This window comes from Garra rufa, chromosome 25, assembly GCF_049309525.1.
Source record: "Garra rufa chromosome 25, GarRuf1.0, whole genome shotgun sequence".
NCBI classification, from domain to species: Eukaryota; Metazoa; Chordata; class Actinopteri; order Cypriniformes; family Cyprinidae; genus Garra; species Garra rufa.
Window position 1 is genome coordinate 6,867,995 of NC_133385.1, and position 27,137 is coordinate 6,895,131.

Genomic DNA, 27,137 nt, shown 5'->3' on the forward strand with positions numbered 1-27,137 from the left:
CTTTTAGAAATTAAAATTGATTATTAAATTATTATTATCAGGGGTCAAGTCCTAAGGGCTGTAGCTCCTATTGTATCTGTATGTTTTCTTATAGCACCACCACTAGTTCAAATATTCAACATTTGAATGGTAATAACTATTAAACCCCTAATTCTAGAAAAATAAAACTTAGTACACCTGATTCCTCTCCTCATGCTCATCACATTCAATAGCTTACAATAAGACTACCATTACAGTTTTATTGAAAAGTACAGTATTCAGTTTTTTTGCTACTCCTCCTTGTAAATTGATCCAATTCTTCCCAAAACTGGCTCAGATGATTTCTGGACTGAGTTGCACAGAAGTGACAAAACATTTTTTTTTATTCATCCTTGTTTAAAAGTTATGATATCGCAAATTTAACAAGGTTGACCCAAAATTGGTTCAGAGGCTATATCTTGGCCAAACTTTGATCAACTGAAATGAAACTTGGTATGCTTCATTAACAACATGATCTGAGGGTCTATGCCAAAGTTGGGAACAGCGCCACCTATGGGTCTTGAGATACCAAAAATGTTAATTTTTGCTTATAACTTTTTAAGCAATATGCCTGTACAACGACAGGTGAAGTAAATGACTAATAGATGATCCAAATGGATATTATAGTTCCCCTTAATAATAAAATAATAAAAAGAGAGATCTTAGCAACTTTGATAAGAGCTAAAAGGATAAAGCCAAATCTTATTTCATGATATAGTAATTATATTTTTACAATAACAATTTATATCATGATATAGTCAATTTTTGTTATTTTATCTTTGTTATAAATAAAAAGAACATAGATGCAAGTAAAAAACTAAAGGACAAATACAATAAAAAAAATTTAAAAAGACAATAAAAAAAGACAAATGAAATAAATAGGGCTCTAAAAAAACTTTTTATTTTTTTCGAATTCAAATAAATTTTTTGGATTCCATTTTCCCATTTTGAATTTTTTTAGACTCTATTTTAATCCTAAAAAATATAAATCAAAAGGCATGTCTAATTAATTGAAATCATGGAACGTACACGATTTAACAGCAACTTCTTAAAAGTTTAACAAAAATTTAATTTTAAGGCCCTATAAAATACATTTTACTTTTTTTAAATTATAAAATAAAAACAACAGCTTTGTAACAAGGTGCAGTTAGATAGATACTTAAGCTGACGCATGTCTTGGATAATAAAATGATTAAAAATGTATGTTATAATATTAATTTTTTTTAAATATTAATGCAAAATTAAGGGCTAAATTAATTATAAAATAAAATAAAAAATTCTGTGACAGGTGTAGTCATATACTGTATAATAAAATTAAGGAAAACTACAATAATAATACTCATAAAGTAAAATTGAATAATTTCAAAAAATTAGAAAAAAAATTTGTGTGTCAGGTGCAGTTAGATACTAATTTACAAATTACAATAATTACAATAATATGAATAAAAATAAGGTTATTAAAATATAAATTAAAAAGTAAGGGTTTAATAATATTTTTTAAATTATAAAATAAATACTAAAGATACTAAAACTGATTTATGTATTGGATAAAAAAAAAACTAATAATTAAAAACTAATAATTATAATAATTTTAATAGCATTATTAGAATATTAATTAAAAAGTAAGGGTTTAATTATATATTTTTTTAATAAAAAATATAAACAAAAGCTTTTGTGACAGGTGCAGTCAGATACTGTATAATAAAATTAATGAAAATTACAATAATAATATTAATAAAGTAAAATACATTTTAGTGTCAGGTGCCATTAGATAGTAAAACTGATGCTTGTATTGGATAATAAAATGAATAAAAAAATACAATAATTGTAATAAAAAATAACGCTATTAAAATATTATTTAAAAGTAAAGGTTTAATTAAGTTATAATTTTTAAAAATTATAAAAACAAAAGTTTTTGTATCAGGTACAGGTAGATACTGAAACCGAAGCATGTACTGGATAATAAAATTAATACAAATGAATACAATAATATTGCTAAAATATTAATGAAAAATTAAGGGTTAAATTAATTATAATTTAAAAAAATAAAAATAATTAAAAAAAACTTTTTTGACAAATGTAGTCAGATACTTAAACTGACACATATACTGTATAATAAAATTAATGAAAATTACAATAATATTAACAAAGAAATTATAAAACGTTTGTGTCAGGTGCAGTTAGATACGAAAACTGACGCTTGTATTAATTAAATTATTAAAAAAGAATGCTATTAAAATATTTAAAAAGTAAAGGTTTAATTACTTAAAACCTTTAAAAATGAATGTTTTAGTGACAGGTGCAGTAAGATTCTGAAACCGAAGCATGTATTGGATAATAAAATGTATCTAAATTAATATAAATAAAAAAATATTAAAATTAATATTATTCAAATATAAATGAAAAATTAAGGGTTTAATTAATTATAATTTTTCATAAAATACGTTTTATTATTTGAATCTGTTTTCTATTAATTTTCTGCATTCCATTTTAATAGTTCCAATCAATTTTAATCAAAAGCATGTCTAATTAATTTATAAAGATTAATTATATTTTATAAAGAATTATTATTTACTTATTTTTTTCTGAAAACATTGTCTTGTGTATTTATAATTTTCGTGCAAATAAATTCTGGTAAATTTGTGCAGGATTCATATTTGAATAGGCAAAATCCATGATTTCTTCTAGTAAAATGCAGTAAAACTTTTTTTTTTCATCTTTTTAGTAGCAGTATATCGTGCAACACTAAAACTAACCCTTTACGTTTCTCTGTGAACCACAAAACGAAGAAACCTCTAATGCAAATGCCTTGTGAAGGGTCGTGTACATGCACAGCAGGAAAATCAAGAGAAGGGCCTGGATTGATTTCCAAGTGTCCTGAAGTGGATTATTTTGTTAATCAAAACAAAGCTCTCGAGTAATTGGAGAGGTTGAGAGGAAATAAAGATCTCATGTAGCAAAAGACACACACTGACAAGAGGCCACAGAGGTTCACTCCATGAAATATTACAACCGAGTAAATGGAGACTTTTCCTTTTTCAACCCAAACTACAACAGAAACATAATCAATAAGGGAGAATGACGCTTCAATCACTGAAATCAGCTGTCAACAAGTGCCCGCTAAACACCAACGTGACAGATTGTCCCTGCTGACCGATTTTTTCCATTATCAGGATTTCATTTCCTCTTCTCTTCTTCCCTGCAAATACAAAGTGATCCCCTTTCTAAAAGTTGCTGAGGGAAAACAACACAATCTCTCTCGGGAAAATTAATACTGTTGGGAACTACTACTACGGCTAATAACAGAAGTAAGTAAAAATACCACATTAAAATATTATAACATTAAAGAAAAATTTTTTTTTGGTAACGTTGATTAAATATTAGCTGAAATAATTATTATTTTGATAAAAACAACATTATTTTTAATATTATTAAATGTAATATTAATGTTAATATTAAATATTATATATTTAAATAATATAATAAATATTAGTGATTTTAATTAAAATTAAGTGTCTCTTTTTTATTATCAGAATTTCATCTTTTCTTTCTCCTTCTCGGAAACTTAAATAATAATAATAATAATAATAATAATAATAATAATAATAATAATAATAATAATAATAATAATAAATCAAATTAACAATGCTACACTAAATTAAAATGAATTAAGTGTTAAATGTTAATTAACTTTTTTAACAAATAATACTACACTAAATTAAAATGAATAAAATAACTGTAATAATATTACTGTTGTAATAATTACTGTTGCTTAAATATGAATTAAATATTACAGAACATTAATATTAAATTATATTAAATAATATAATAAATATTAGTTCATTTTAAATTAGGGTTAAATGATAATTTATTTAACAAATATAAATAAATAAATAAATAAATAAAATGAACAATAGTACACTAAGTTAATGAATAAACTAACTAATAATATTTTTTTTATTATTGTTGCTGAAATATTAATTAAATATTACAAAAAATGAATATTATATTAATATAATAAATATTAGTTAATTGTAAATTAATTGTTAAATGTCAATTATTTTGAACAAAAAATTTAATATAAAAAATAAAAAACAATATTTTTTTATTATTGCTGCTAAAATATTAATAAAAAAATTAAAGAACAATAATATTAAATTATATTAAATAATATAATAAATGAGTTTTTTAAATTAAGAGTTAAGTATTAATTATTAAAAAAATAAAATAATAAAATAAACAATATTTCACTAAATTAAATATAAAAAATTAAAAACAATATTTTTTATTATTGCTGCTAAAATATGAGTAAAAAAATTAAAGAACAATAATATTAAATTATATTAAATAATATAATAAATTAGTTTATTTTAAATTAAGAGTTTTAAGTATTAATTATTACAAAAAATAAAATAAAATAAAAACAATAATAATAAATAAACAATATTACACTAAATTAAAATGAATAAAATAACTAATATTTTTCAAATTATTGTTGCTTAAATATTAATTACATATTAAAGAATATTAATATTAAATTATATAAAAGTATATAATAAATATTAGTTCATTTGAAATTAAGGGTCAAATGTTAATTTTTTAACAAATAAAATAAAATAAACAATACTACGCTAAATTAAAATAATATTTTTCTAATTATTGTTACATAAATATTAATTAAATATTAAACACATTAATATTAAAGTATTTTAAATAATATAACAAATATTAGTTAAGGGTTCAATGTTAATTATTTTTAACAAAAAACTAAATATGGAACATAATTAAAAAAAATGTTTTAAATGATTACTGCTAAATTTTCAACTAAAAAAAGAAAAGAACAATAATATTAAATAATATAATAAATGAGTTATTTTTAAATTAAGAGTTAAATGATCATTATTTAACAAATAAAATAAAATAAAATATAAAAAACAATAATAACAAAATTAACAATATTACACAAAATTAAAATGAATAAAATAACTAATATTTACTGTTGCTTAAATATGAATTACAAATTAAAGAACAATAATATTAAATTATATAAAAGTACATAAATTAGTTCATTTGAAATTAAGGGTCAAATGTTAATTATTTTCAACAAATAAAATAAATAAATAAAATTAACAATACTACACTAAATTAAAATAACTGTAATAATATTTTTGTAATTACTGTTGCTTAAATAGCAGTAAAAGAACTAAAAGAACAGTAATATTCAATTATATTTAATAAATGAATTATTACTAAATTATTAAATGAAGAGTTAAAGGTTTAATAATAATAAAAAAAAGGTTAAAACTCAAAGGTCAAAACTGGATGATGTTTATTTCAAAATGAGTCCATTCACTTTTCATGTACTGGAAATGAAAAATAGCAATAAAGCTGGCAGAAAACACAACTTTAGCCCAACCAAACTATATTTCCCATCATTCTCTGGAGCAACACACATCTAACGCACACCCTTTGCTCTTCCGTTTTGTTGCACCAGCGACACATGAAATACAACTTTTTCAGGCCAAAATCACTTTTAAAAACTTCCCATGATGTCTTAATTCCACTGAAACGCGATGAGTAATTAATGAAGTGTCACTGCAGAGTGTTTTGTGGTTCACGTCTGTTTGCAAACTAAACCTCCTTAACGCATCCGCTGGAGGAACCCGGATTATTAAATGACATCCAGAGTTCTGCACACATAATTCGGGTCTCCGTCAAGAGGTGCTAATGCAGCACAGCGCACGTGAAAATGAAAAGCATGCACACGTTTCTAATAAAGCGGCACGGTTAATTAAGCATTCAGCGGCGAGATCTCTACAAGCAGAGGAACACTGGAGACTCGCACCCGTGCCAGGTGCGAAACAGATCTCACACCAGCCATCCAATCAATTCGGCGTCATTTACGCCTCTGCTTGACGTGTGAGAACATGTGTTCAAGCCTTCATTCAGTGCGCGGAAACGTGAGTACGAATGCATGTGTGTGAAGCCTGAGATGGAGAGACAAGCCACTGACAAAAAACAAAATAAAAATAGACTAAACTATGCTGTACTGTAGTAACACCTCCTCCCACAACACCCTCGCCACGAGTCAGCATCAGAAAAGATGTGAATATGTGGATCTCACGCTTGTGACACGCTGTAAAACAATCGTAATGACATTAAAGCCACAAAGCGTTTGGACTCATCCCCAGAAAACATCAGTGACGGACTGCTACGACCCATCCTGCGATAACGATTGCTGTGTTTAATTCCTGTCAAAAGATCAATCGGTGAGTCTTGGCAAGTCTCGCTGAGCTAGAATAAACACTCCAGATCTGAGGGATTTGGCTCTGGAGCGGGACTGAGCTTCCCTGGACACGTTTAATGAAGTTTCTTCATTTGAAGGCGAGGATTTCTGCATAAACACACACAGGAATGCAAATATATGGAGAGAGAGAGAGTGTTTACCTAAATCTAGTATGATCAGCTGAGCGCTGGCCTGGACGTTCCCGGCGGCGTTCTCCGCTAGACACTGATAAAAACCTTCGTCTGATTTCACTAAACCCAAAACCTGCAGGTTATGCTGCTTCTGTGGGGACACAAGCAACAAAACAAAGCATTGCATAAGAATTAACAACACTAACGCTCTTATTATTGTGAAAACTCATGCAGTTAAAAGTGTAAGTAACAAGACTAAAACAGCAAAAAATAAACTAAAATATGAAATAAAACTAATTAAAATCAGGATTTAAAACTATTCATGCAGTAAAAAGTGTCGGTAACAGGACTGAAAAATACCCCGAAAAACTAATTAAAATCAGGATTTAAAACTATTCATACAGTTAAATATGTCGGTAACAGGACTGAAAAAGAGCAAAAAATAAACTAAAATATAAAAAAACAAACCTAATTAAAATCAGGATTTAAAAAACGTACGTATACAGTTAAATGTGTCAGTAACATGACTGAAAAATAGCAAAAACTAAACTATAGCATAAACTAAAATATAAAACTAAAAACCATTACTTAAAATGGTATCCATACATGAAAATGTTGGTAACAGGACTGAACAAAATAAGCAAACAAACAAATAAATAAATAAGTAACAAGACTGAGAAAAAAAAAAATGAAATAAGCCTAATTAAAATCAGGTAAAAAGTGTCAGTAACAGGACTGAAAAAGAACAAAAAAAAAAAACTAAAATATAAAAAAAAACCTTATTTATACAGTTAAATGTGTCAGTAACAGGACTGAACAATAGCAAAATTAAACTAAAACATAAAACTAAAAACCATTACTTAAAATGGTATCCATACATGAAAATGTTGGTAACAGAACTGAAAAAATAAACAAATAAATAAATAAGTAACAAGACTGGAAAAAAGAACAAAAAAAAAAAAAACTAAAATATGAAATAAACCTAATTAAAATCAGGATTTAAAACTATTCATGCAGTAAAAAGTGTCAGTAACAGGACTGAAAGAGAGCAACAACAAAAAAAAAAAAACAAAAAAAAAACTTATTTATACAGTTAAATGTGTCAGTAACATGACTGAAAAATAGCAAAAACTAAACTATAGCATAAACTAAAATATAAAACTAAAAACCATTACTTAAAATGGTATCCATACATGAAAATGTTGGTAACAGGACTGAAAAAATAAACAAACAAACAAATAAATAAATAAGTAACAAGACTGAGAAAAAAAAAACTAAAATATGAAATAAACCTAATTAAAATAAGGTAAAAAGTGTCAGTAACAGGACTGAAAAAGAACAAAAAAAAAAAAAACTAAAATATAAAAAAAACTTATTTATGCAGTTAAATGTGTCAGTAACAGGACTGAAAAATAGCAAAAATAAACTAAAACATAAAACTAAAAATCATGACTTAAAATGGTATCCATACATGAAAATGTTGGTAACAGGACTGAAAATATAAACAAATAAATAAATAAGTAACAAGACTGGAAAAAAGAACAAAAAATAAACTAAAATATGAAATAAACCTAATTAAAATCAGGATTTAAAACTATTCATGCAGTAAAAAGTGTCAGTAACAGGACTGAAAGAGAGCAAAAAAAAAAAAAAAAAACTAAAATATAAAAAAAAAAACTTATTTATACAGTTAAATGTGTCAGTAACAGGACTGAAAAAAATGGTATCCATACATGAAAATGTTGGTAACAGGACTGAAAAAATGTACAAAATTATATAAACTAAAAACAAATCATTAATAAAACAAATAAAATATGAAATAACTAAAATTCAGGATTTAAAATTGTATTCACACAGGTAAAAGTGTCAACAGGATTGAAAATGGAAAAGAATAAAACAAATAAAATAAAAAAGAACCAAAAACTCAGATTTAAAACTGTAAAAATTGTAAATGTGTCAATGACAGGACTGAAAAATTCCAAAAAATAAAGGATTGAAAATGTAAAATATAAAATAAGAATAACAACAAATCAGGATTTAAAATTGTATTGATACAGGTAAGTGTCTCAGAAAGGACTGAGAAATTGCAAAAAAAAAAAAAAAAATAAAGAATTGAAAAAAAAAAAGGATAAAAAAGGATTAAAAATGTAAAATATAATATAAAAAATAATAATAAATAATAAATGTGTGTTATGCAGTGAGAATGGGCCTAACGTACCACTATTCTGAAATAATCACTGGGAATGACCGTGTCTCCATCCTTCATCCATTTGACGGTGGGCGGCGGCGAGCCGGTGACGTCACACTCAAAGATGATGTCCATGGACTCCTGGGCGTAAGTGTTGGAGGGTCTCGTCAAGAAACGTGGAGGAACTAGAAGAAAAAAATCAATAAATGCAGGTATGAACTAGAGAGGAGGACACAGAGTGCGTTATGAAAAAAGTACAACATCCCATCGCTGGGATTGGTGTGACAGACGTGGCTGTGGTGGGACAAGCAGCGGCAGGTAAAGTGTGTTTCCTCTCAACCGCCTTTGCAAGTTCCTATGGCAACCGCATCCGTCAGGGAGCGAGCTAGTTTCTGTCCTCTCCTGATGTTTGTAAGTTGTGCAGGTAATGGAGGACGTTCAGCAGGGAGGAACAGATGAAGAACAAGAATACAGAGACGCTAAATATAACAGGAGTTTGAGATTCAGAGGTAGTTTTCTTATCAGCGGCTGACAAAAGTGCGTCAAGGATGACTGATTCTGTATTTTTCATGCCCAGCTTCACCTTCTAAAATCAACAAGAGACAAAGAAAATCAACAGCGCTCCATCTGCTGTCAGTCAGAGGGGAGGAACAGAGGAAGATTCATTTCCTTGAACTCTGCTACGCTAACGATCTCTGGCAGTCACTGTTTGTGGTGTGATCTCAATTCTCTAAAGCGCAAAATCACACTGCCGTTTTTCTCCAGCAACAGCCTTGGTGAATTATGCTGTTTTCAGACTTGGTTTTGTGGTTTGGATGAACTTGAGTTCAATCGTCTCGGCCTCGGACTCCTGCAGGACTGGTCTCACACCGGCTGCGTTCTCAATGGAATATTTATTTACTGCGCAGTACATTCTGCATACCATCTAATGCTTTTAAAAACAAGTTGCGTGCAAAACAGTATACCAATCACATCAATATGGTATATTTCAAGATGTAACATAATACTGCTACAAGTAAAAGTATTAGTAACAGGAGTGAAAATTTGCACAAAAAATAAGGGATTGAAAGTGTACATCGAAATGATTGGTAACAGGGTTGAAAAGTTGCAAAAACCTTAATAAGAACAAAAAAGGAAAATTAAATAAAATACAATAGAATATAGGTTTAAAAATGGTTGGTAACAACATTACATTACACAGCTGCAAAAATATCACAACAAAAAATTTTTTAAATTCTATTTAAAATTAATGCTGTTCTTTTAAAATTACTATTCTTCACATAATCCTAAAAAAAGGTGTGTTCGTTTCCACAAAAATTTTAAATATAAAATTAAATATAAATAATAAGAAAACAGGATTTAAAAAACTGTATCAATACAGTTAAAATGATTGGTAACAGGGTTGAATAATTGCAAAACCCCAAAAAAGAAGAAAAAAGGAAAAATCAATAAAATATAATAAAATAAAGGTTAAAATAAATCTAAAATAAAATATAAATAACAAATCAGCATTTAAAACTGTATTAATAAAATAAAATACAATAAAATAAAGGTTAAAATAAATCTAAAATAAAGCATAAATAACAAATCAGGATTTAAAACTGTATTAATACAATCGAAATGACTGGTCACAGGGTTGAAAAATGGTAAAAACCTAAATAGGAACAAAAAAGGAATATTAAATAAAATACAATAGAATAAAGGTTTAAAAATGGTTGGTAGCAACATTACACAGCTGCAAAAAAAAATATCAAAATATTATTTTTAATTACTATTTAAAATTAATGCTGTTCTTTTGAAATTACTATTCATCACATAATCCTGAAAAAAAAACAACAACAATGTGTTAGTTTCCACAAAAAAATAAAATCTAAAATAAACCTAAAATAAAATATAAATAATAAGAAAACAGGATTTAAAACTGTATTAATACAGTTAAAATGATTGGTAACAACGCTGAATTGCAAAACCCAAAAACTAAGAAAAAAATGAAAAAGATATAAAATACAATAAAATTAAGGATTAAAAATTTATATATATATATATATATATTTATTTCTATTTCAATTGAATGCTGTTCTATTTAACTTACTAATAATTAAATAATCCTAAAAAAAAAACTATGTATCAGTTTTCACAAAAATGTAAAATCTAAAATAAATCTAAAATAAAATATAAATAAATATAAATGACAACAAATCAGGATTTAAAACTGTATCAACCCAGTTAAAATGGTTGGTAACATCAATAACAGGACTGAAAATGTGATTTAAAAAATAAGGGATTGAAAAGGATGAAAAAAATCGATTGAAAAAAAAAGGATTGAAAATTTTTAAATATAAAATAAAATAAAAGCAAAATACAAAAAAAAAAAAATCAGGATTTAAAACTGTAATAATACAGTTACAATGGTTGGTAAGAGGGTAGAATAATTGCAAAAAAAATAAATGAATAAATATTAACAATATTGCACATCTGCAAAAATAAAAATAACAAAACAGGATGTATAACTGTATTAATAGTGTTAAAATTTTGGGTAACAGGGTTGAAAAAAAAACACACAAATGAATGCTGTTTTTTTTAAACTTACTATTGACCAATCCTGAAAAAAAAACAATGTATCAGTTTTCACAAACATGTAAAATATAAAATAAATATAAAATAAAATATAAATAACAAATCAGAATTTAAAACTTTATTAATACAGTTAAATGATCTATAACAGGGATGAATAATTGCAAAAACCTAAAAAAACTAAACAAAAAGGAAAATAAAATACACTAAGAAAAAGATAAAAAAACAACAACAATGTATCGATTTCCACCAAAATAATAAGCAGCACAACTGCTTTCAACATTAATAATAATAATAAATGTTTCTTGAGTAGCAAATCAGCATATTCATAGAAACATGGACTCATTTCTTCATTTCAAATCTGGACTCAAAACCTATCTGTTTAAACAAGCCTATTCATTGTAAAATCCATTCATCTGTCATTTTTATTTATTTTATTAAATTTTTTAATTTATTAATGTATTAATTTTTATGTATGCCTGTACGGTGACCTTGAGTGTCAGAAAGGCGCCTTCTAAATAAAATGTATTATTATTATTATTATTAATATTATATTAAATTGAGTAATGATGCTGAAAATTCAGCTTTGCATTTATAAGAATAAATTATATTTTTAAAAATTCATCAGGACAACAGTTACTTTAAATTGCAATAATATTTGTGTTTTTACTGGATTTTTTATTAAATAAATGCAGCCTTGGTGAGCGGAAGAGACTCATTCTAAAATATTTTAATAAAAAAAAGAAAAGAAAATGAGTAGAAAATAAAATAATTATAGTTTATTAATATAGTTTATTAACATTTTACATTTGGCAAATGTAATGTAGATATATAACAAAAAATATAATTAACTAGAAGACAATAAAGAAGAAATAAATCTAAAGTAATTAACTTAAAAACATATATATATGATTGAAGTGATTCAAGACTAAAGTGTGCACTACTGAAGCAAGTGGATGTGAAAGTAATACGATTAGAGATCCTTTAATTTCATGTGTAACTTTTAAAGCTAGTATTAACAGCGTTTTACACGGCTCTTTACAATCCTGCTAATCTGAGAGGGAATCCGGGTAAAATCCCAGCATGTGAACACCGGCTTCTAAAATAACCGCGGCACAAGAGTTATGAGTCACTTCACATGCAGATATTAAGAGATTAAAATGCCAGTGTTTAATAACCCATCTCGGCGTTTCACCGCAGCGATATACAGTAGGAAGAAACGGTCACTATAACTCTAGCACGGCTCTTATCTCCCAGAAAAGCTAAAACACCACAGCGTTATTTATGCATCCAAAGTCAGCCAAAGTCTTGCAAGAGAAGCACAGATAATGACTCAAATGCAAGAAATATCTCTCTTGGAAGAGTGGGGAAAAACTAATTGGCATTGAGAGAACATCATAAATTAATCACTTCAATGAAAATAGCACAAGCAAGCATGAAAGAGAGCTAAAAATACGAACCGAGTGAGTTAAGATCTGCGGAGAGCATCTGTGACAAACTGGAAGTTTATTCACCTAGAAAACACATTTTGTCATAGCTTGCATGCCTATGGAGTTTCTTAATGTGGTTGCACAGATGTACAGGAACTCGTGTTTTTCAAAACATGCAACTTTACACACCTAAACGCCCTCCTCGCTAGGTGTGTTTGAGTTACTGTCTGACACAAAGCGGTTTATTTTTACCCATCAGAAGCCAAATCAGATTTCCTGACTCCCCACGGGAGCTTCAACTTCCTGAGCTCAGTAACAAACCCTTCCATATGTGCGTCAGTACCTGTAAAAGGGGCGAAAAAAGCTAATGGAAAAAAACATCAGAATGTATCTGGACGGGCCGAACGCAGCAGGAGGGAGTGAAAATAACAGCTCGGATCAGAAGGGTGAAGAGATCACGAACACGCGGCCCCACCGCTGTCGGCTTGATCTTACTTTACTCTTGATGTGATACTGCGCTGAAATCTCTTGCATCACCGCTAGCGTCCGTGTCTCAACAGAAAAAATAAATCTAATTAGGAAATCCAATTATGATATGGCTCAATTTCAAGTCAGATCAAAGGTAGTCTGGGCTTCAGACGGCACGACCACATACTGCATACAAAAATACTCAAAACTGAAAGTTTTTAGGGGTGGACCGATTATCGGCAGCGGTCATTTTCAAAACCGATTTCTGATAAAATGATGCAAAAGTATTCACACCCCTTCATTTTTTTTCGTTTTGTTACGTTGCTGCCTTGTTAAACTGCTTTAAATTACTTTTCCCCCAAATCAATCTACACTCCATACACCATAATGACAAAGCAAAAACAGAATTGCCACAACTTTGTAAATTTATTACAAATTAAAAAACTGAAATAAGACATTGCATAAGTATTCATACTGTACCCTTAAAGGAGAAGTTCACTTCCAGAACAAAAAAATTTACCCATGATGAAAAAAAAAAAAAAAAAAGCTAAACTGGTGGTCTAAGGGCGTGTTCACACTTGACGTCTTTTTTCAAAATGCCAGCGTCTGTTTTACATTATAACCCTATGGAGTAAACAGTGTTTTCAGCGCTTTTTTAAACGCCACCGCCGGCGTCTTTTTCTGCAGCTCAGAGCGTCTTTTCAAGTTGAAAAAAGTTTAACTTTTCTGAAAAAAACGCCCCACGTCAAGTGCTTTTTTGACAGCTGACCAATGACAAGCGAGTAGCTACCCTGTCGTTTCCATAACAACAAGAAAAAAATGGGAAAGGTGCCGTTATATAGTCTTTTATTTTATTGTTGTGAACCGGATTCGCCTCCCCTTTAACTTTAAAAACCGGCGGGCAGCGCCGATGGCTTCTTGAGCCGCATATCGACATGTACGTAGCGCCATTAAGCTTCGGGCGTCCCTTTTTCGAGTCCCCTTTTTCGGGCGTCCCTTTTTCCCGATCCCGCCCCCCCCTCTCTCTCTCTCCCACTTCGCTTCCTGTCTAAATGCTGTCCTATCAAATAAAAGGCAAAAATGTCAAAAAAGAAAAGACCCAGCTTCCTCTTTTATCGATATTTCTGCACCACACATAGGCTACTGTTGCAGCTGTTGTTATAGCAACAAAAAGACGCCCTCTGCTGCAACGCTTCCAGATTTTTTTGTAACTAAAAAAAACGCGCTTGTCAACTTTTTCTTTTAAAAAAAGACGCCAAGTGTGAACACGGCCTAAAGTGTCCAAAACTAAAACCAGCCTGCTGACCAGCTAAAACCAGCCTGTTTTTTTTTGAATACTCATCATCTTGTCGTCCAAGATGATCATGTCTTTCTTTCTTCAGGTGTAAAGAAATTATGCTTTTTGAGGAAAACATTTCAGGATTTTTCTCCATATAGTGGAGTTCTATTGAGCCCCGAGTTTGAACTTCCAAAATGCAGTTTAAACGTGGCTTCAAACGATCCCAAATGCGGTTGTAAACGATCCTAGCCGATCTAGTGAAACTAATTTTCTAAATCACAATTTATATACTTTTTAACCTCAAATGCTCATCTTGTCTTGCTCTGCCTGAACTCTGTTTTTTTCGGTTCATGACAGTTACGATATGAGGAAAAAATACCATCTCATTTTCTCCCTCAACTTTAAATTCATCCTACATCGCTGTTTTACCTTTTTTGTTAAGAGTGTTTGATCTTCTTTGTATGTTCACTTTGCAAACACTGGGTCAGTATTTCTGCAGGGATGTAGGATTTTGGATTGATTTTTGAAGCTGAGGGAGAAAATAAGATGGGAGTTTTTCACCATCCCCTAACTGTCTTGAACTGGAAAAAAAAAAAACAAGATTTAAGGCAGAGCAAGAAGAGACGAGCATTTGAGGTTAAAAAGTATAAATTGTTGTTTACAACCGCATTTGGAATCGTTCGAAGCCACATTTAAACTGCATTTTGAAGATTCAAACTTGGGGCACCATAGACGTCCACTATAAGGATCCAAATCCAGAAATGTCTTCCTCAAAAAACGGTTTCTTTACGACTGAAGAGAGAAAGACATGAACATCTTGGATGACAAGAGGGTGAGTACATTATCTGTAAAGTTTTGTTCTGGAAGTGAACAACTCCTTTAACTCAGTACTTAGCTGAAGCACCTTTATAGCCTCAAGTATTTTTAGTTATGATGCGACAAGCTTTGCACATCAGCATTTGGCAATTATCTGCCATTTTTCGCCTCACCTCTTCACTTCTCAATGCACATTTTCAGGTTTCTCCAGAAATGTTTGATTGGGCCACTCAAGGACATTCACAGAGTTGTCTATAAGCCACTATTGCTGTGTGCTGAGGGTCATCGTCCTGTTGGAAGGTGAATCTTCTGCCCAGTTTTTTTAACCTCAGGGCTTAGTTTTTGCTCTGATATGCATTTTCACCTTGAACCTTTAAGACAAGTGGCTTTTCAAATCATACCCATTCAATTGAATTTCACATGAACTGTAGTAACATCTACAAGCAATATGAATGCTCCTGACCTAAATGTCAACTGCCCCAGTAAGGGTATGAATACTTCCTTTAATAAACTTGCCAAGATGTTACAAACCCGTTTTTTGCTTTGACATTATGATGTGTGGAGTGAAGATTGATGTGAAAAAAGTAATTTAAAACAGTTAAACGTAAGGCAGCAACATAAAGCGTGAAAAAACGAAGGGGTATGAATACTTTTGCAATGTAATCATGTTAGTTTTTTATTTGTAATAAATTTGCAAAGATGTTACAAACCTGTTTTGTGCTTTGACATTATGATGTGTGGAGTGAAGATTGATGTGAAAAAAAAAAATTCAAGCATAAGACAAAAGCAAAAATAAAGGGGTATGAATACTTTTGCAAGGCACTGTATATCGGTTCAAAATATCGGTCTACTTGATCTGTAATAATTGGCATTGGCTTTACACAGCTTCCATGAGTCAGTGTGCTTGAGTTTCTCAGTTTGCCAAAAATAGTAAATAATAAGCAATTGACCCTCAACCACTTTTACACTGTTGCTAACTTGGGATAATTTACAGAATATTTCATAGAAATAAAGTGGTGATTTCTGTAAATGGTATGATTTTAAATTAAATATGCTCATAAAGTGGTAAAAACCAACTAGGTTAATCTTATGTGAGCTGGAATAAATTAAACATTGTTAATCATTATACTGGCTATTTATAAACGGTGCTTGACATGCATATTTCTCTCCCGATTTTTAAAGAAAGCAATATTATGGATAGAGGATTCAGTATTTTTAGCAGAAAGTAATGATCTGTTAACACCTTAATGATGGATTTGTTTTTTATAAACACAGCTTTTGGTTTCACAAGATGTCAATTGATTGATTAGACTGGAGTGGTGTGGATTACTTGTGATGTTTTTAATCAGCTGTTTTGACGGCACCCATTCACATCCATTGGTGAGCAAGTGATGTAATGCTACATTTCTCCAAATCTGATGAAGAAACAAACTCATCTATATCTTGGATGGTCTGAGGGAAAGTATATTTTTGTTATTTTCACTTTTGGGTGAACGATCCCTTTAATCCAGCATCATTTATTCAGTAGCCTGACAGCTTCTAACGTGACAATTTTACAAAATAGTCGAAACGTAGCACTCACAACATTGTGAAAACTTAGCAACAAAGTGAAAATGTTAAAAAGGGCTTTCAACCAGTGTAATGCACACACATTTAGCCTCATTCATCAAACATGAGAAAAACCAAAAACCATTATATGTAAATCTGGCACATTCAACTTAATGCTACAGTTATGTTATAACGGTTTTACATATTTTTTGTACGGTCCATTGTGCAATAATTGCCTCTGCGTTTTGTTCTCAAGCTGTTAGTGCATTTACCTATGCAGATTTACCCATCTCGTGTAAAAAGACAATTATGGTTTGGTCAGATGACCACATCAAGTCTCAATCATGGCTATGAGTTTGAGTTGTGCATGCATTAAAGGATTAGAACATTTCTTGATCATTTACTTACCCCCTTGTCATTCAAGATGCTTTATTTCTTCAGTCAAAAAGATGGTTTTTGAGGAAAACATTCCAGGTTTTCTCTCCATATAGTGGACTTCAATTGGGATCAACGGGTTGAAGGTCCAAGTTGCAGTTTTAAAGCAGCTTCAAAGGGCACTACACAATCCCAGCCAAGGAATAAGCGTCTTACCTAGTGAAATGATTCACTTGGAAAGATCATGCTTAACGGCTTGACATACCGACCCGGTTTGCTTTACAAAAAAAACATGCAAAGATAGTTTATGGTACCGTTTAAAACAACAATGTTAGATGAATTTTAAGTAGAAAATGAGAAAATAATTTGTTTTGGTCCTACCCTACCGTTTAGAAACTTTCCAACGTGATTACGTAATGCGTGAAGTCGAGCTAGTGCAAAATGAGCATTTGCAGCTAAAAAGTATACAATTTTTTTTTTTTTTTTTTTTAGAAAATTACCAATTGTTTTGCTAGATAAATCTCTTATTCCAGGGTTCCCACACCTTGGTTAAATTCAAGTTCAAGGACCTTTCAAGGACTTTCAAGGTCCAATACTCTCAAACTCAAACACATTTCAAGTGAGAGCAAGGTTACATCGTGTTACCTTGTAACAAACCTTTTTTTTTTTTTTTTGCTTTTAGTTTTGGCCATATGACAGAGATCTGGTTCTCTACTTGTCATATTTCTGTTTTGCATAAAACTGAAGAATATTTGGTACATCTAATACTAACTTTTGCATTGTAGTATGGAAGCCCGTTTCAATAAAAAAATGAAAATGGTAATTGTGACTTTTTACCTCACAATTTTGACTTTGTATCTCGCAATTCTAAAATATAAACTCACAATTGAGACTTATAAAGCCCAGTGCTGAGGAGAAAAAAAAAAGACAGATATGTTCACAGAATTGCGAGTTTATAATCACACAATTCTGACTTCATTTCTCAGAATTGTGAGTTTATATCTCGGAATTCTGACTTTATAACTGGCAACTGTGAATTTATATTTCACAATCCTAAGAAAAAAAGTCTAAATTGTGAGTTTGTATAACGCAATTCTGAGAAAAAAAAGTCAGAATTGTGAGATAAGTCGCAATAACCTTTTTTTAAATTTTTTATTCAGTGACAGGCTTCCATAGAAAAGAGCTCAGGCTCACGTAACCAGAAGTTTTAAGATATATAAATATGCTTTGAAGTTTTTCTTGCCTCATGGGTTTACATTATCTTAACAAGCAAAGCAATTCAACATTACATGCCTGTGAAACGTTGAGGTACTATCGTAGTACTATTGTAGTACTTTCGCGTGCGCGTGAACTTCATGGCAACCTTAACAACACAAAGTACTTCACGTGGGAAACGTAACGATAAATGCACGTAACTAACGTAAATCAAGCAAGCTAGTATGCATAGGCCACAAAGTGTTGGCGAAATAACACATTAGCGGACCGGAGGGAATAATATGGAATTTTTATCAGAAAACTTCTTGCACAAAATAAATTCAAGGACTTTCAAGGTGTATCTACGTATGTTTATTTTCACAAACTTTCCAGGGCCTTAATTTTTTTTCAAATTCACAAACTTTCAAGGATTTCAAGGATTATTCCTCAGCTGGGAGCGTTTAGAGCCCCTTGAAGCTGCATTGAAACTGCAAACCGTTGGGCACCATTGAAGTCCACTATATGGAGAAAAATCCTGGAATGTTTGCCTCAAAAACCTTCATTTCTGTTCGACTGAAGAAAGGAAGACATGAACATGGATGACATACAGGCGAGTACATTTTATTCTATTTTTATTTTCAGGAGTGAACTAATTGAGCAGACGCTTTCAAGACATTTTTAAAATGTTTAAACATTTTTAGACATTATTATTCGAATGTTTGAACATTATTAGAATGTTTCTGTGCAAAGCCTTTAAAACCCTCCACACTGGATAGAGCAGTAAATTCTCACCCAAAAAATGTAATTCTATGCCAAGAGATGAAAATAATACAGAAAGAAATAAATAAATAAAAATAAAACAAGGCTTTGAAGTTTGTCCTCCACAGAGGAAAATGCCGTCTAGACAAGCGTGTCTCAAAAGCCTGAACAATGTTGGTCATAATTACATACGGGATGTTTAGTGCTGCTGCGAGTCTGTTTGTGCTGAACTGAATCATTCACTATTTAATTGATTCTCAACAGATTTAGTGGTTTGTAGTGAGGTTTTTGTGAAATGTACCTTGCACCGTGAGCTCTGCCTGGATCTCGCTGGTCATGTTGCCGCTGTCCGCCTGGCAGACGTATATCCCAGCGTCCTCTTCAGTCAGGTTGACAATCTGCAGGCTTCCCCCACCAATCACAGCAAAACGCTCACGACTGGAAGAAAAAAAAAAAAAAAAAAGCAGAAAGAGATACAAGGAGATGAGGATGTGTCAAAACGATTTTTCCTTTCAGGAAATTTGAGCGTTTTCAGGAATGCCAGGCATCTCAAGCATGGCAGTGTAATGCCGGATTGAGATGGTATCGAAAACAGGATACAGTATGGATTTCATTTCCTGCGGCTTTTCCTTTATGGCTTGATTGCACTGAAAGCAACTTCCCTGGAGTGTTTCACTTGAGGTTTCTCGAGAAAAACAAACTACTGTTCCCCGTTCCTCCCCGATGATTCGGAGGCAGGAAGAGACAGCGAGTTAATCTAAGATGAGCTGAGAATGGAAAGAAAAAAGAATCAATAGCCTCACACAACAGACGAGAGAAAGTAAAGAGGTCCCGCCGAACACCGTCAGACCTCCAAACCTCACGTCGCTTTATTAGAAAAACACTCCTATAGGGAAAGGAAAAGAAATCGGTAATTACTGACTTTGACTAAGAATGGAGAGTGAACCAGCTAGGAACGATGCCTTCCCACATTCACTGAACAAAATCCACCCGCTCGCTCGTCAACAAGTTTCTTCCAACACACCTGAGTGTCAAACTGCGGCTCACAGTGACAATGACAGCGCCTTCATTTAGGAGCTGAGGGAGTTTTACTCTTCTAGAAACTGAGACATTAATGCAGCAGTTCCACACAGCATGCATTACTATTCAAACGTTTGGTGTCAGTACAAAAGACATGAGTGATAATATTTCATAATATTACTGTTTTTACTGTATTTTGATCAAATAAATGCAGCTTTCTAAATACAATCTTCACATTTTGAGCAAAAATGACAACACAAATGTGTGAATTTTTAAAAACAATCGAAGAAATGCTCTAATAACCATTTATGATGTTAGAAATTGACAACCATTTGCATTTGACATTTTCAGAAAGAATGTTTTTATGAACAATTTACACTAGTTTGCTCTGCTTGACTTCAAAATCTAAAAAATGTTTAAACATTAGACATTTTTAGAATAGTTGAACATTATTAGACATCAGAATGTTTGAACATTATTAGACAATTTTAAGAATGGTTGAACATTATTAAACATTTTTAAAATGAACATTTTGTACAATATTTGTCTTTTTTAGAATGTTTGAACATTTTTGGACATGTTTAGAATGTTTGAAAATCATTAGACTATTAGAATGTTTAAACATTTTTAGACAGTTTTAGAATGTCTGAACATTATATGACATTTTTAGAATGTTTGAATATTAGATATTTTTAGACATAATTGGAATGTTTGGACTTTTTAGACATTGTTCGAATGTTTGAACATCATTAGACATTTTTAAAATATTTGTTAATTTTTTGCCTTTTTTCGAATATTTGAACTTTTTTTTTTACATTTTTAGGATGTTTGAACATTTTTAGACATTATTAGAATGTTTGAACATTCTTTGACATTTTCAGAATGTCTGAACATTCAATGACATTTTTAGAATGTTTGAATATTAGATATTTTTAGAATGTTTGAACATTTTTGGACATGTTTAGAATGTTTGAAAATCATTAGACTTTATTAGAATGTTTAAACATTTTTAGACAGTTTTAGAATGTCTGAACATATGACATTTTTAGAATGTTTGAATATTAGATATTTTTAGACATTAATATTAGACATAATTGGAATGATTGGACTTTTTAGACATTGTTCGAATGTTTGAACATCATTAGACATTTTTAAAATATTTGTTAATTTTTTGCCTTTTTTCAAATATTTGAACTTTTTTTTTTACATTTTTAGGATGTTTGAACATTTTTAGACATTATTAGAATGTTTGAACATTCTTTGACATTTTCAGAATGTCTGAACATTCAATGACATTTTTAGAATGTTTGAATATTAGATATTTTTAGAATGTTTGAACATTTTTGGACATGTTTAGAATGTTTGAAAATCATTAGACTTTATTAGAATGTTTAAACATTTTTAGACAGTTTTAGAATGTCTGAACATATGACATTTTTAGAATGTTTGAATATTAGATATTTTTAGACATTAATATTAGACATAATTGGAATGATTGGACTTTTTAGACATTGTTCGAATGTTTGAACATCATTAGACATTTTTAAAATATTTGTTAATTTTTTGCCTTTTTTTTTGAATATTTGAACTTTTTTTTTTTTACATTTTTTAGGATGTTTGAACATTTTTAGACATTATTAGAATGTTTGAACATTCTTTGACATTTTCAGAAAGTCTGAACATTCAATGACATTTTTAGAATGTTTGAATATTAGATATTTTTAGAATGTCTGAACATTTTTAGACAGTTTTAGAATGTTTGTACATTATTTGCCTTTTTTAAGAATGTTTGAACATTTTAGAGATTTTTAGAATGTTTAAACATTATTAGACATTTTTAAAGTGTTTGAACATTTTTAGATAATTATTAGACATAATTAGAAAGTTTGGACTTTTTTGACATCTTTAGAAAATTTGAACATTATTTGACATTTTTGAAATGTTCTAACATTATTAGATTTTATTAGAATATTTCAACATTATTGGACATTTTAGAATGTTTGAACACTTTTAGATGTTTTTACAATGCTTAAATATTACTTGACATTTTTGGAATGTTTGAACATTATTACACTTTATTCGAATATTTGAATATTATTAGACATTTTTAGAATGTTTGAACATTGACATTTTTAATATGTTTGAATATTATTAGTATTAGAATGTTTGAACATTTTTGGACATGGTTAGAATGTTTGAAAATCATTAGACTTTATTAGAATGTTTAAACATTTTTAGACATTTTTAGAATGTTTGAATATTAGATATTTTTAGACATTAATATTAGACATAATTGGAATGTTTGGACTTTTTAGACATTGTTCGAATGTTTGAACATCATTAGACATTTTTAAAATATTTGTTAATTTTTTGCCTTTTTTCGAATATTTGAACTTTTTTTTTACATTTTTAGGATGTTAGACATTATTAGAATGTTTGAACATTCTTTGACATTTTCAGAATGTCTGAACATTCAATGACATTTTTAGAATGTTTGAATATTAGATATTTTTAGAATGTCTGAACATTTTAAGACAGTTTTAGAATGTTTGTACATTATTTGCCTTTTTTAAGAATGTTTGAACATTTGAGAGATTTTTAGAATGCTTAAACATTATTAGACATTTTTAAAGTGTTTGAACATTTTTAGATAATTATTAGACATAATTAGAAAGTTTGGACTTTTTTGACATCTTTAGAATGTTTGAACATTATTAGACATTTTTAGAATATTGAAATATTATTAGATATTTTTAGAAAGTTTGAACATTATTTGACATTTTTGAAATGTTCTAACATTATTAGATTTTATTAGAATATTTCAACATTATTAGACATTTTAGAATGTTTGAACACTTTTAGACATTTTTACAATGCTTAAATATTACTTGACATTTTTGGAATGTTTGAACATTATTACACTTTATTCGAATATTTGAATATTATTAGACATTTTTAGAATGTTTGAACATTGACATTTTTAATATGTTTGAATATTATTAGTATTAGAATGTTTGAACATTTTTGGACATGTTTAGAATGTTTGAAAATCATTAGACTTTATTAGAATGTTTAAACATTTTTAGACAGTTTTAGAATGTCTGAACATTATATGACATTTTTAGAATGTTTGAATATTAGATATTTTTAGACATTAATATTAGACATAATTGGAACGTTTGGACTTTTTAGACATTGTTCGAATGTTTGAACATCATTAGACATTTTTAAAATATTTGTTAATTTTTTGCCTTTTTTTGAATATTTGAACTTTTTTTTACATTTTTAGGATGTTTGAACATTTTTAGACATTATTAGAATGTTTGAACATTCTTTGACATTTTCAGAATGTCTGAACATTCAATGACATTTTTAGAATGTTTGAATATTAGATATTTTTAGAATGTCTGAACATTTTTAGACAGTTTTAGAATGTTTGTACATTATTTGCCTTTTTTAAGAATGTTTGAACATTTTAGAGATTTTTAGAATGTTTAAACATTATTAGACATTTTTAAAGTGTTTGAACATTTTTAGATAATTATTAGACATAATTAGAAAGTTTGGACTTTTTTGACATCTTTAGAAAATTTGAACATTATTTGACATTTTTGAAATGTTCTAACATTATTAGATTTTATTAGAATATTTCAACATTATTGGACATTTTAGAATGTTTGAACACTTTTAGATGTTTTTACAATGCTTAAATATTACTTGACATTTTTGGAATGTTTGAACATTATTACACTTTATTCGAATATTTGAATATTATTAGACATTTTTAGAATGTTTGAACATTGACATTTTTAATATGTTTGAATATTATTAGTATTAGAATGTTTGAACATTTTTGGACATGGTTAGAATGTTTGAAAATCATTAGACTTTATTAGAATGTTTAAACATTTTTAGACATTTTTAGAATGTTTGAATATTAGATATTTTTAGACATTAATATTAGACATAATTGGAATGTTTGGACTTTTTAGACATTGTTCGAATGTTTGAACATCATTAGACATTTTTAAAATATTTGTTAATTTTTTGCCTTTTTTCGAATATTTGAACTTTTTTTTTACATTTTTAGGATGTTAGACATTATTAGAATGTTTGAACATTCTTTGACATTTTCAGAATGTCTGAACATTCAATGACATTTTTAGAATGTTTGAATATTAGATATTTTTAGAATGTCTGAACATTTTAAGACAGTTTTAGAATGTTTGTACATTATTTGCCTTTTTTAAGAATGTTTGAACATTTGAGAGATTTTTAGAATGCTTAAACATTATTAGACATTTTTAAAGTGTTTGAACATTTTTAGATAATTATTAGACATAATTAGAAAGTTTGGACTTTTTTGACATCTTTAGAATGTTTGAACATTATTAGACATTTTTAGAATATTGAAATATTATTAGATATTTTTAGAAAGTTTGAACATTATTTGACATTTTTGAAATGTTCTAACATTATTAGATTTTATTAGAATATTTCAACATTATTAGACATTTTAGAATGTTTGAACACTTTTAGACATTTTTACAATGCTTAAATATTACTTGACATTTTTGGAATGTTTGAACATTATTACACTTTATTCGAATATTTGAATATTATTAGACATTTTTAGAATGTTTGAACATTGACATTTTTAATATGTTTGAATATTATTAGTATTAGAATGTTTGAACATTTTTGGACATGTTTAGAATGTTTGAAAATCATTAGACTTTATTAGAATGTTTAAACATTTTTAGACAGTTTTAGAATGTCTGAACATTATATGACATTTTTAGAATGTTTGAATATTAGATATTTTTAGACATTAATATTAGACATAATTGGAACGTTTGGACTTTTTAGACATTGTTCGAATGTTTGAACATCATTAGACATTTTTAAAATATTTGTTAATTTTTTGCCTTTTTTCGAATATTTGAACTTTTTTTACATTTTTAGGATGTTTGAACATTTTTAGACATTATTAGAATGTTTGAACATTCTTTGACATTTTCAGAATGTCTGAACATTCAATGACATTTTTAGAATGTTTGAATATTAGATATTTTTAGAATGTCTGAACATTTTTAGACAGTTTTAGAATGTTTGTACATTATTTGCCTTTTTTAAGAATGTTTGAACATTTTAGAGATTTTTAGAATGTTTAAACATTATTAGACATTTTTAAAGTGTTTGAACATTTTTAGATAATTATTAGACATAATTAGAAAGTTTGGACTTTTTTGACATCTTTAGAATGTTTGAACATTATTAGACATTTTTAGAATATTGAAATATTATTAGATATTTTTAGAAAGTTTGAACATTATTTGACATTTTTGAAATGTTCTAACATTATTAGATTTTATTAGAATATTTCAACATTATTAGACATTTTAGAATGTTTGAACACTTTTAGACGTTTTTACAATGCTTAAATATTACTTGACATTTTTGGAATGTTTGAACATTATTACACTTTATTCGAATATTTGAATATTATTAGACATTTTTAGAATGTTTGAACATTGACATTTTTAATATGTTTGAACATAATTAGATTATAAGAATGTTTGAACATTATTAGACATTTTTACGAAATTTATTACGAAATACTGTTTCTTCTAGACTTTAGCATGCCAATTATTTGAAACAGTTTAAGAGTAACTAACTAAAAGTTGCTACTAACATCTTAAAAATCGTGCATCTCTTACCATGACAAAAGTCTACTGGTTTTCTCTTACAGAAATGTTTTACAGAACAGTTTTTGAGAACTTTGTTACTAGCTTAAAAAAAGAACAATCAATTCTTACAATGTTTTGTTTAAAGACTGTGAGAACATTTATCAAACACTAATACCACCATGAGAATCAATAAACATGAACACTTCAGAGTTTCCGTTCCCCTCTCAAAGTCTTGCAGGAAAAACCTAGCACCTGATCACAGGAGCGTCACTCCAGCGGCGGCAGCTATATTTAGCCTCCCCAGCCACTGTTTGTCTGCGATGAGACAGCAGGCGCCGCTCTGAAAAACGAGGCCTCCGAACCCAATGAGAGATTCGTTAAACGCATGAGATGACAGAAGTCAGATGACGGTGCGACCGTCAATGCTACGGGGAGCCCCTGAGAGACCTGAGGAGGAGGAGGCGCGGAAGGCCGGATAATTAAAAAAGAAATTAAAAAGACGACGAGTCTATAAAGTACAAAGAGCCTCGTTAATTGTCTTTTAGCACAGCATTAAAACACCAGGCTGGAGGAGGGTGACAGAGCATGATGGGAAAAAGTTTGTTTTTAAAGAAAAAGTTCAGCTATTCTGACATTATTTGTTCACTCAAACCAGAAGGCTGAAAATTAAAACTAAACCCATGAAAAAAGTTAAATAAAATGTTCGAAAAAACTTATTTCAGTTAGTTTCCAGGGGAACATTAAGACTTTAATATTTATTACAAATTTAGTTTAATTTAAACTAAAATACAGCTCTAAAACATTTTAGTTCCCAAGGCAACATTAATATTTTAATATTTAATACAAATGCAATATTTTAGTGTATTTTAATATACAAAATACAGTTTAGTACTGAACTACATATATATGAATATAATTACTAAACTAAAACTACATTGAAAACAGACAATATAAAAATAAATAATAAATAAATAATAAAATCTAATTAAAATAATTATTATATATAAACCAGAAGGCATAAAATTTTTTTTTATTTAAATAATAATAATAATAACACATTTAAAATAAAATATTCAAAAAACGTATTTCAGTAGTTCCCAAGGCAACATTAATATTTTAATATTTAATACAAATGTAATACTTTAGTTTATTTAAATTTAAGCTAGTTTATTACATTAAAACTAAAATCAAAGTTGTTACTAAATATATATGTATAAATTAAATTATATATATACAAAAATTTATATTTATACACACATATGTAAATATATATTTTTAAATTATGTATAATTTTATTATGTAAATATACACACAGACACACACACACAATGTAAAAATAATTTAGAATTTAATTATATATG

General features: G+C 28.8%; 1 protein-coding gene across 1 annotated transcript in view; it reads right to left on the reverse strand.

Annotated features, from left to right (window-relative positions):
- neo1b (neogenin 1b) overlaps positions 1-20,206 on the reverse strand; it is an 85,683-nt gene extending 65,477 nt beyond the window's left edge. Inside the window, exons 1-4 of the mRNA XM_073831542.1 lie at positions 20,091-20,206; positions 19,368-19,504; positions 8,654-8,808; positions 6,466-6,586 (exon numbers count right to left, since the gene is read on the reverse strand). Coding sequence (XP_073687643.1) covers positions 6,466-6,586; positions 8,654-8,808; positions 19,368-19,504; positions 20,091-20,206 — 529 coding nt within the window. The remainder of the gene's footprint in view (positions 1-6,465; positions 6,587-8,653; positions 8,809-19,367; positions 19,505-20,090) is intronic.
- Between the last annotated feature and the right edge of the window lie 6,931 nt (positions 20,207-27,137).